The following is an 11,152-nucleotide window of genomic DNA, read 5'->3' on the forward strand; positions in this document are numbered from 1 at the left end:
TTTAAGTAGACAGATCCAAAACATTTCATATTTCTAGTGACTTGCTTCATTTTTTTTTTTAATCCCAGGTAAATCTTCAGAGATTTCTACATTTTTCCAGGATCAGCAGAAAATGAAGAAATCCTATGTGAGTTGATGAAGTAATTCTGTACTTTGTTTTACAGTGGATCTTAGCAGGTTGATTCTTACACTTAAATTGGAAAAGTCGAAATAGATACAATGAACTTCAAAGAAACGGGGTTAACACAATGATTCTCAAACTTTAGTGTGCATAAAAGTAACCTGGAAAGTTTGTTAAAACAGAACAGGGCCTGAGAATTTTCATTTTTAACAATATTGCAGGCGATGATGGTAGGGTTCAGGTCTATAGGCCAATAAATAGCACTGGAATAGCAGATCAGAAGGGCAAAGTTGGCTTATATATGTCACATATATGTGTATGTATATGTGTATATATACACATATCTGTATGTATATATGTGTATATATACATGTATCTGTATGTATTTATGTATATATACGCAATGTATGTACACATACAGAGGTATTGATATCTGTATATATGTGTATATATTGATGTATATACACATACACATGTCATGTGGAGTTAGTTATCAGATTTGAGTTGCAAATATTTCTGACCTTTCTGGTAACTATGGCAAAGAGAGATGATCTGTTAATGGCTTTCATTGCTGATGAGAATGAAGCTACCTGGTTCCTTTTGGTACACATGTGAAGCCTGATACTGAAAGCTGAAAAAAAAATATTTTTTTGCTCTTTTTTTTTTCCTGTTTTTTGAGACAGCGTCTCGCTCTGTCACCCAGGCTGGAGTGCAGTGGCGCGATCATGGCTCGCTGCAACCTCCGCCTCCGGGGTTCAAGCGATTCTTCTGCCTCAGCCTCCTGAGTAGCTGGGACTACAGGTGAGTGCCACAATGCCTGGCTAATTTTTTGTATTTTTAGTAGAGATGGGGTTTTACCATGTTGGCCAGGCTGGTCTTGAGCTCCTGACCTCGTGATCCGTTCACCTCAGCCTCCCAAAGTGCTGGGATTACAGGCATGAGCCACTGTGCCGCCTTTTTTTTTTTTTGCTTTTTATGCAGTGATGGACAGCCTTCTGGTGGCAACCATGAAATAAATACCTGTAATTATTCTTTAGTGAATGCAAAAAACAAGGTACTGAGCAACACTGAGTTAATGAAGTTTTTTAGGGACCACATTACTGGAGCCCATGTAAATAGCTTTCAGATAGGCTTGTTTTTTGTTTTTTTGTGGATAAAACTTAAAACATATAGAGAATAAATTGACTATGTCTTTAAAATAACTTTCCAAAAATCTTAGTCTTGCTTTATCTGTAGAATATTCAGTTAAGGGATTATTTTCTGGCAAATGTTTCTACACGTAATCAAATTTTCAACCCGTGCTTCATGCAGAATGGATTATTTCCTACCATTTATTGGAATTTGATCTGTGAACATCACTAATGATATATTTGTTTATTGTGGTAGAATACACATAACATAAAATTAACAATTTAAAGTGCACAATTCAGTGGCATTTAGCATAGTCCCAATGTTATGCAACCATCATCACTATTTAGTTTCAGAGCATTTCATCATTCCGAAAGGAAACCTATACGCCTTAGAGTCGCTTTCCATTCACCCCTGAGTGCACTCCCTTGCAACCACTAATATACTTTCTGATATACTTTCTGTCTCTATGGACTTGCCTATTCTGTATATTTTATATAAAGGTAATCATACACTATGGGTTTTGCTTTTTTTTTTTTTTTTTAATAGAGACAGGGCAGACTGGAGTGCAGTGGCTCAATCATTGCTCTCTGTAACCTTGAACTCCTGGGCTCAAACAGTCCTCCCACCTTCGCCTCCCAAAGTGGTGGGATTACGGGAATGAGCCACTGTGCCTAGCCAATATATCTGTCTTTCACCTAGTATAATGTTTTCAAAGTTCATCTGTGTTGTGGCATGTATCTGACCTCATTCCTTTTTATTGCTGAATAATCTCTTACGTTGATGCACCTCATTTTGTTTGTTCATCATTTGATGGATTTTTGGGTTGTTTATACCTAATGGCTATTGTGAATAGTACATTTATGAATATATGTGTATAACTTTTTGTTTGAACCCCTGTTTTCAGTTTTCTGGATGTATACCTAGAATTAGAATTGCTGGATCATATATTTTGTCTTTTACTGAGGAATCACCAAACTTTTTCACAGCACTGCATAATTTTACATTTCCACCAACAATGTTTGAGGATGACAGTTTCTGCACATCCTTGACAACACATGTTATTGCTTATTTTTTAAATTATAGCCATTCTAGTGTTTGTAAAGTAGTATCTCATTGTGGCTTTGATTCGCTTTTTCCTAGTGACTAATGCATTTGAGCACCTTTTCATGTGCTTCTTGGCCATTTGTATATCTCTTGCAGAAGTGTCTATTCAAGTCCTTTGTCCATTTTTAAATTGGGTTTATTGTAAGAGTACTTTCGTGTACTAGACCCTTATTAGATATATGATTTTCAAATATTTCATTCTATGAGTTTTCATTTTCTTGATAGTATCATTTAATTCATAAAAGGTTTTAATTTTGATGAAGTTAATCTATATTTTCTTTTGTTGCACACTTTTGATGTCATATCTAAGAATCCATTGCCAAACCTAAGGTCATGAGGTTATTTTATTTATATTTTCTCCTAAGAGTGTTATGGTTTTAGCACTTACATTTAGGACTTTGACCTATTTTGAATTAATTTTTGTTTATAGTGTGAGAAAGTGGTCCAACTTCACATTTATTTGCCTGTGGATATCCAGTTATCCCAACACCAATTTTGAAAAAACTATTCTTTCTCCCATTGTATTGTCTTGGCACCTCTGTTGAGAATCAGTTGACCATAGATGTATGCGTTTCTTTTTGGACTCTTAATTCCATTCAGTTGATCTGTATGTCTGTCTTTGTGCCAGTTCCATACTGTTTTGTTTACTGTAGCTTTGTAGCAGTCTTGAAGCCAGAAAGTGTGAGTCCTGATTTGTTTATCTTTGTCAAGATTGTTTTGGCTCTTCAGGGTCTCTTGCAGTTCCATGAGTTTGACGGTCATGTCCGTTTTTGCAAGAAAGGTTATTTGATTTTGTATCGAATCTGTAGAACACTTTGGGAAGTATTGCCTTCTTAACCATATTAAGTATTCTATTCATGAACAAGGACTATCTTTCCCTTTATTTAGGTCTTTAATTTCTTTCAGCAAAAGTTTTATGGTTTTTAGTATGTAAGTCTTAGAACTCCTTGGTTAAATCTATTCCTAAGTATTCTTTTGATGCTATTGTAATTAGAATTATTATTTTTAAATTATAAATTGTTTTAAAATTTACTTCTTGGATTGTTAATTGCATAGAAAACAGCTAATTTTCAGTGTTAATCTTGGTCTTACAGCTTATTGAATTTCTTTTTTTTCTTTTTTCTTTTTTTTTTTTTTGAAATAGACTCTTGCTCTTTTGCCAGGCTGGAGTACAGTGGCGCAATCTCGGCTCGCTGCAACTTCCAGCTCTTGGGTTCAAGCGACTCTCCTGCCTTAGCCTCTGGAGTAGCTGGGACTACTGATGTGCACCACCACTCCCAGCTAATTTTTGTATTTTTAGTAGACACTAAATGCCTTCTCATCTGTAGTCAGATGTCCCACATGTGATTACATTTATGGCCCACTTGGATAATCCAGGACAGTCTCCACTTTTCAAGTGTCATAATCACATCTGCAAAGTCCTTTTTGCCATTTACGGTCATAATCACAGGTTCCAGGGATTAGGACGTGGATATCTGTGGGGCCGTTGTTCAGCCCACCACATCTGGGTTTTGATCCGTAACTCCCTGTTCCATCCTATTTACATACATGCATTGGCTTCTTACTCTCTTTGTATAAGTACATGGAGATGTATATTTATATCATGGAAGAGTATACATTTTTGTTTATGTGATTTTTAGAATTATATAGCCCATCTCAATTGGTATATATGTTACTGCAGCTATTAAAAAAATTAATATTGCACTGAAGATCTATCCAAGTTGATTAGTTTATTCCTTTTTATTCCATATATTCTGAGACCATACTGCATTTTATCCATTTTTTTCATTGAAAGGCATTTAGGTCATTTCCATTTTTCCTTATTGTATGTAATACTTCAGTAAACATCCTTTACTTTGTCTGCATAAAGAGAAAGGATTTCCAGACTGGGCACAGTGGCTCACACCTGTAATCCCAGCACTTTGAGAGGCCAAAGTGGGAGGATTGCTTGAGCCCAGGAGTTTTTGAGCAGCCTGGGTAACATAGGGAGACCCTGTCTCTACAAAAAAAAATTTTTAATTACCTGGGCATGGTGGTGCATGCTTCTAGTCCCAGCTAATCAGGAGTCTGAGGCAAGAGGACTGCTTGAGCCCAGGAGTTCAAGCTTGCGGTGAGTTGTGATCAAGCCACTGCACTCTAGCCTGGGCAACAGAGCGAGAAAGGATTTCCAGAGTTACTTGGTGCTACCAGTTTGTCTACCAAGTTACCATACCACAGCCGTTTATGAGAGTACCATTTTCTTTATCTTCTTCCTAGCAATCGATATAGTCATATTTTAAAATTATGGCCAATCTGGTAGCTAAAGAAATCCTCATTGTTTTGATTTGAATTTCTCTGATTGTAGGGTTGAGCCTTTCAGTTTTCTTTTGTTCATATCCCTTACATACTTTTCTATTGATTTGGTTCTGTGTTTCTTACTAATTTATAAATTTGAAATTCTGTATAGTAATCTTTGTGTTATTTTTCTTTTTTTTTGAGAAAGAGTTTCGCTCTTATTGCCCAGACTGGAGTGCAATCGCACAATCTCTGCTCACTGCAACCTCCGCCTCCCTGGTTCAAGCGATTCTCCTGCCTCAGCCTCCCGAGTAGCTGGGATTACAGGCATTTGCCACCATGCCCGGCTAATTTTGTATTTTTAGTAGAGATGGGGTTTCTCCATGTTGATGAGGCTGGTCTCAAACTGCCGACCTCAGGTGATCTGCCTGCCTCAGTCTCCGAAAGTGCTAGGATTACAGGCGTGAGCCACTGTGCCCGGCTTATTATTATTATTATTATTACTGAGGTGGAGTCTCACTCTGTCACCCAGCCTGGAGTGCAGTGGTGCCATCTTGGCTCACAGCAACCTCCGCCTCCTGGGTTCAAGCAATTCTGCTGCCTCAGCCTCCTGAGTAGCTGGGATTACAGGCGCCCGCCACCACGCCCTGCTACTTTTTTTTCCCCCAAGACGGAGTTTCGCTCTTGTTGCCCAGACTTGAGTACAATGGTGCTATCTTGGCTCACTGCAACCTCTGCCTCCTGAGTTCAGGCGATTGTCCTGCCTCAGCTTCCCAAGTAGCTGGGATTACAGGTGCCCACCACCACACCTGACTAATTTTTTTTTTTCTTTTTTTGAAGTAGAGATGGGGTTTCACCATGTTAGCCAGGCTGGTTTCAAACTCCTGACCTCAAGTGATGCTCCCGCCTCGGCCTCCCAAAGTGCTAGTATTACAGCCAATTTTTGTATTTTCAGAGGAGAGGGGTTTCACCATGTTGGCCAGGCTGGTCTGCAACTCCTGACCTCAGGTGATCCACCTGCCTTGGCCTTCCAAAGTGCCAGGGTTACAGTTGTGAGCCACCGTACCTGGCCTTTTTTCTTAATTTGAAAATCTGTATTCCAAAGGGCATTAACATGATTATTTGCTTTATCCTGTAAAACATGATATACCAAAATACCAATACCAATATTATTGTTAACAAAATATTTTTGAAACCAGTTTAAGATTTATTTTGTAGTTCTTTTGTCCTTAGGGCACAGCCCCATTGTGACATACAATTAGATTCCTTTGTTTTAAATTTAGCAGAAATAATTCTCTGAGTGGTATGGCATCAACTTTAAATATAATTATATTTATTTGTTTCATTGCTGTTTGTTTTTAGGGTTTTATTTTGAGAATCATTTTTTATAATTATGAAAAATATTTAAATGTTTACAAAGACAGATCTGTAAAGCAAAGTATATTCAGAGATCAGTCTGGGAGTCATCCCTTTCCCTCCGTCTGGTTCTTTGTTCCTTTCCTCACCTTACGAAGAATGATTCATTTTGTTTTATGACTTATCTTTTTATTGTTATTTTTAATATAAGTAGATTTGTATGTAGATACACATATTTTCCTTTTGTATATAAAAGCCGCCACATTATACTTGATTTTCTCAGACTTCCTGTGATCATATAATAGAACCTGGAGTTCACTCTGCAGTGGGATATGCAGATCTTCCTTATGTCTTATTTCAGTCGCTTAGCACTCTGTAATGTGAGTGTACAACATACATTCAACCAATTGTTTACTAATCAACATTTGGGTTGTTTCCAGTCTTTCGCAAATATAAATACTGCTGTAGCTTTGTGCCTACATCTTTTCAATTTTTTTTTTGGTGGGGGGAGATGGATTCTCGCTCTGTTGCCCAGGCAAGAGTGCAATGGCATGATCTCGGCTCCCTGTAACCTCCACCTCCTGGGTTCAAGAGATTCTCCCTATCTCAGGCCCCCAAGTAGCTGGCATTACAGGTGCCCACCACTGTGCCTGGGTAACTTTTTTTTTGTATTTTTAGTAGAGATGGGGTTTCACCATATTGGTTAGGCTGGTCTTGAACTCCTGACCTCAGGTGATCCGCCCGCCTTGGCCTCCCAAAGTGCTAGGATTACAGGTGTGAGCCGCCACGCCCGGCCCCATCTTTTCAATTTTTGGCTAATGTGTCTTTGTGGTAGATTCTTAGAAGTGGGATTTCTAGGTCCACTGGTAAATTCATATACATATAATGTAACTGAATATTACCATATTTCACTTCACAGTGGCTGCTTATTTTGTATTCTCACGAGCAGGATATGAGTATGCTTTTATGCCTATAGCAAACCAAACTAAGTGTATGTGTTATTCTTTTGGGTTTCTGCCAGTCTGATAGGAGTGAATGGTTCAATGCAATTTTTACTTACATTTTATTTTTATTTTATTGTTTTACTTTAAAGGGTAATCTTTTTTTTTTTTTTTAGATGGAGTCTTGTTCTGTCGCCCAGACTGGAGTGCGGTGGCACGATCTTGGCTCACTGCAATCTCTGCCTCCCGGGTTCAAGTGATTCTTCTGCCTCAGCCTCCTGAGTAGCTGGGACTACAGGCGCCTGTCACCACGCCCGACTAATTTTTTTTGTATTTTTAGTCGAGATGGGATTTTACTATGTTGGCCAGGATGGTGTTGAACTCCTGACCTCATGATCCGCCCTCCTCAGCCTCCCAAAGTGCTGGGATTACAAGTGTGTGCCACCGTGCCCAGCCAATTTTTGTATGTTTAGTGGAGACAGGGGTTCGCCATGTTGACCAGGCTGGTCTTGAACTCTTGACCTCAGGTGATCCGCCTGTCTGGGCCTCCCAAAGCGCTGGTATTACAGGTGTGAGCCACCGCGCCCGGCCTTTCCTTCTGTATTTTTAGGAACGCTTTGCCTTTTCTTTGTCATGTAAGTTACAGGTACTTATTCCCAGTTTGTCCTTTTTTTTTTTTTTTTTGAGATTCTGTCTCAAAAAAAAAAAGAAAAAAAAATAAGTACAATAAACACCAGTTTACCTAGATTCAACAGTTTTAAGTATTCTTCCACATTTTCTCTCTATGTAATTTTTCCAGGCCAGACAAAGTGGTTCATGCCTATAATCCCAACACTTTATGGGGCAAAGGTGGGAGGATTGCTTGAGCCCAGGAGTACAAGACCACCCTGAGTAACATAATGGGACCCCATGTTACAAAACATTTTTAAAAATTAGCTGGACATGGCTGTGTGCACCTTTAGTCTCAGCTACTCGAGAAGCTGAGGCAGAAGGATCACTTGAACCTGGGAGGTCAAGGCTACAGTGAGCTATGATCGTGCCACTGCACTCCAGCCTGAGTGACAGAGTGAGCTACCATCTCAAAAAACAAAACAAAATTTCCATTTTCCCCAAAAATGTCCTCTGTAGCTTTGCTGGGCCCAAGAGCCAATCAAAGATGATGTTTTTTTATTCCTTCATAATAATGAACATTTAAATATGTCCTGGTCAGGAGTCTTGTGGAACAGTTATTCTTGAATATAACTGCTTTTCAGAATCATTTGGAGTTCTTTAAATATTCGTATACCCAGGTGATATGCAACTATGCTTAGAAGCACTGTTGTAGACTGCCTGCACATCTGTATTTGACTGATTTATTTTTCCTCACAATCAGATTCAGATTATACTTTTTTTTTTCTTTTTTTCTTGAGAATGAGTCTAGCTCTGTCGCCCAGGCTGGAGTGCAGTGGCACGATCTCGGCTCACTGCAAACTCCACCTCCCGGGTTCAAGTGATTCTCGTGCCTCAGCCTCCCAAATAGCTGAGGTCACCATGCCCAGCTAATTTTTGTATTTTTAGTAGAGATAGGGTTTCACTGTGTTGGCCAGGCTGGCCTCAAACTCCTTACCTTGTGATCCACCCGCCTTGGCCTCCCAAAGTGCTAGGATTATAAGCGTGAGCCACCGCACCTGGCATATACATTTATCTTATGCCAGTTTATTATGTACTTTTTATATGGTCTGTTTGTACCACTATTTGTAATGGTACCAAATATCTCCATTTGAAAAGTAGACTTTCTTTTCCTTTTTGTAAACTAATAATCTTTGGGTGGAATACGGAGACTATGTGAACATCCTCTTCCCAATAATCTTTGCCAATGGTTGACTATTTAGGGTGAGCACTTCTCAGCATGTTTATTGGCCATGTTAGTGTTATCTTTTGTGAAATGAATGTTCAGATATTTTCCCCCATTTTTCTATTAGGTTGTCTTGCTTGTATTGATGCTAGAAGTATTTTATATATTCTGGGTATAGTCCCTTTAAAAGTTCGATATGTTGTCAATATTTTCTTCTCTCTGATTTGCATTGTTTTTTTGCATTAATGGTGTCTTTTGATTAATCAACATTCTTAATGTGGTCCAGTTTATTTCAGTCTTCTTCTTTATGGTTAGTGCTTTTGTATCTTGCTTTAAAAAAACCTTTGCTTGGGAATATAGTTTCATGTTATCTTCTTGAAGTTCTGTTGTTTTTACTCATCATATTTTAACCTACAATTCATCTGGAATTGATTCTCACATATCGTGTGGGATTGAAGTCAAGTTTTCCCCAATCAGCATAGCTTATTGAGACTGTCCTTTTCCTCACTGCTCGGCTGTGAAACTTTTAAAAATAAATCAGGTATCCATGTTTGTAGGTCTGTTTCTAATTTTTTTCTATTGGTCTTTCAATGTATTCTGTCACCAATACCACACTGTCTTAAATTACTCTACAATACATTCTTATATGCACTAGTGTGTTAGTTTTCTAATGCTTCATTATAAGTTACCACAAAGTTTGCCACAAAACAACACAAATTTATTACCTCAGATTCTATGGATCAGGAGTCTGGGAATGGGTTAGTTAGGTACTGTGCTGAGTCATAAGGCCGCAACCAAGATATTGCCTGAGACACTTAATCTTAATGGAGGCTCAGAGTCCACCATACACATGTGGCAGAATTCATTTCCCATAAATGAGAACCCATAATGGTTTGCTTCTTAGAGTCCAGTAGGAACTTTTCTCTGATACTTCACCTTTTTTTGAGAGAGAGTCTCACTCTGTCACCCAGGCTGGGGTGCAGTGTCACGATCTCTGCTCACTGCAACCTCTGCCTCGCAGGTTCAAGCGATTCCCATGCCTCAGCCTCCTGAGTAGCTGGGATTACAGGCATGTGCCACTATGCCCAGCTAATTTTTGTATTTTTAGTAGAGACGGGATTTCACCATGTTGGTCAGGCTAGTCTTGAACCCCTGACCTCGTGATCCGCCTGCCTCATCCTCCCAAAGTGCTGGGATTACAGGTGTGAGCCACTGCACCCGGCCAGTTTACCTTCTTTGTAAGGACTCGCCTGATTGGGTAAGGCCCACCAAGACAATCTTTCTTTTGATCAACTCAAAATAAACTGATTAAGGTATCTTAATTATAGCTGCAAAATCCATTTGCCATATAATGTAATATAATCTTTCCTGGAGCCACAAGATCTCTCCCACACTAACAGGAGGAGATTATATAAAGATGTAAGTCATTGAGGCTCATCTTAGAATTCTGCCAACCACAATTAGTGTGAGTTCACACATTTTTTTGTTCTTCTCTAAGACTGCCTTGGCCATTCTTGGTGGTTTAAAAAAAATTTTTTTTTAGTTTAAAAAATATTGCCTCCATTTTTATTTATTTATTTATTTATTTATTTTTGAGATGGAGTCTAGCTCTGTTGCCCAGGCTGGAATGCAGTGGTGCAGCCTTGGGTCACTGCAACCTGAATCTCCTGGGTTCAAGTGATTCTCCTGCCCCGGCCTCCCAAAGTGCTGGGATTGACAGGCATAAGCCACCACTCCAGGCCTTTTGCCTTCATTTTATGATGATGAGAACATTCTTGGTACTTTGAATTTTTTTTTCTTTTTGAGACCTGTTGCCAGGTTGGAGTGCAGTGCATGATCTCGGCTCACTGCCGCCTCTGCCTCCTGGGTTCAAGCGATTCTGCCTTAGCCTCCTGAGTAGCTGGGACTACAGGCATGCACCACCATGCCCAGCTAATTTTTGTGTTTTTGGTAGAGATGGGGTTTCACCATGTTGGCCGGGCTGATCTCGAACTCCTGACCTTGTGATCCACCCACCTTGGCCTCCTAAAGTGCTGGGATTGCTGGCGTGAGCCACCGCACCCATCCGGTTCTTTGAATTTCTATATAAGCTTCAGAATCAACTTGTCAGTTTCCACAAAAATATTTGCTAAGCTTTTGATTGGGATTACCTTGAATTTATAGGCCAATTTAGGGAGAACTGAGAACTTTGTAATATTGAGTTGTCCAATCCATGTATATAATTAGTTCTTTTATTTTTAAAGATACTCTGTTTTTTTATTTTTTATATTTTATTTTTTATTATTATACTTTAAGTTCTAGGGTACATGTGCATAACGTGCAGGTTTGTTACATATGTATACTTGTGCCATGTTGGTGTGCTGCACCCATCAACTCGTCAGCACCCATCAA

General features: G+C 39.1%; 1 protein-coding gene across 7 annotated transcripts in view; it reads left to right on the forward strand.

The window, feature by feature from the left end:
• LOC108517363 (zinc finger protein 37A-like) overlaps positions 1–11,152 on the forward strand; it is a 67,649-nt gene that overhangs the window by 5,524 nt on the left and 50,973 nt on the right. For 5 of the 7 annotated variants that reach the window (XR_001882082.1, XR_001882083.1, XM_017855239.1 and 2 more), the window contains exon 2: positions 69–127. Coding sequence is in view for 3 of the 7 variants with exons in the window: in XM_017855239.1 (XP_017710728.1) it covers positions 113–127 (15 nt within the window). In the remaining 4 variants the exon portion in view is untranslated. Of the gene's footprint in view, positions 1–68; positions 128–7,466; positions 7,574–11,152 lie in introns of those variants that run through there. The other 2 variants (XM_017855242.1, XM_017855241.1) reach the window with 2 other exon arrangements.

This window comes from Rhinopithecus bieti, unplaced genomic scaffold, assembly GCF_001698545.2.
Source record: "Rhinopithecus bieti isolate Rb0 unplaced genomic scaffold, ASM169854v2 scaffold_40838, whole genome shotgun sequence".
Lineage (NCBI taxonomy): Eukaryota > Metazoa > Chordata > Mammalia > Primates > Cercopithecidae > Rhinopithecus > Rhinopithecus bieti.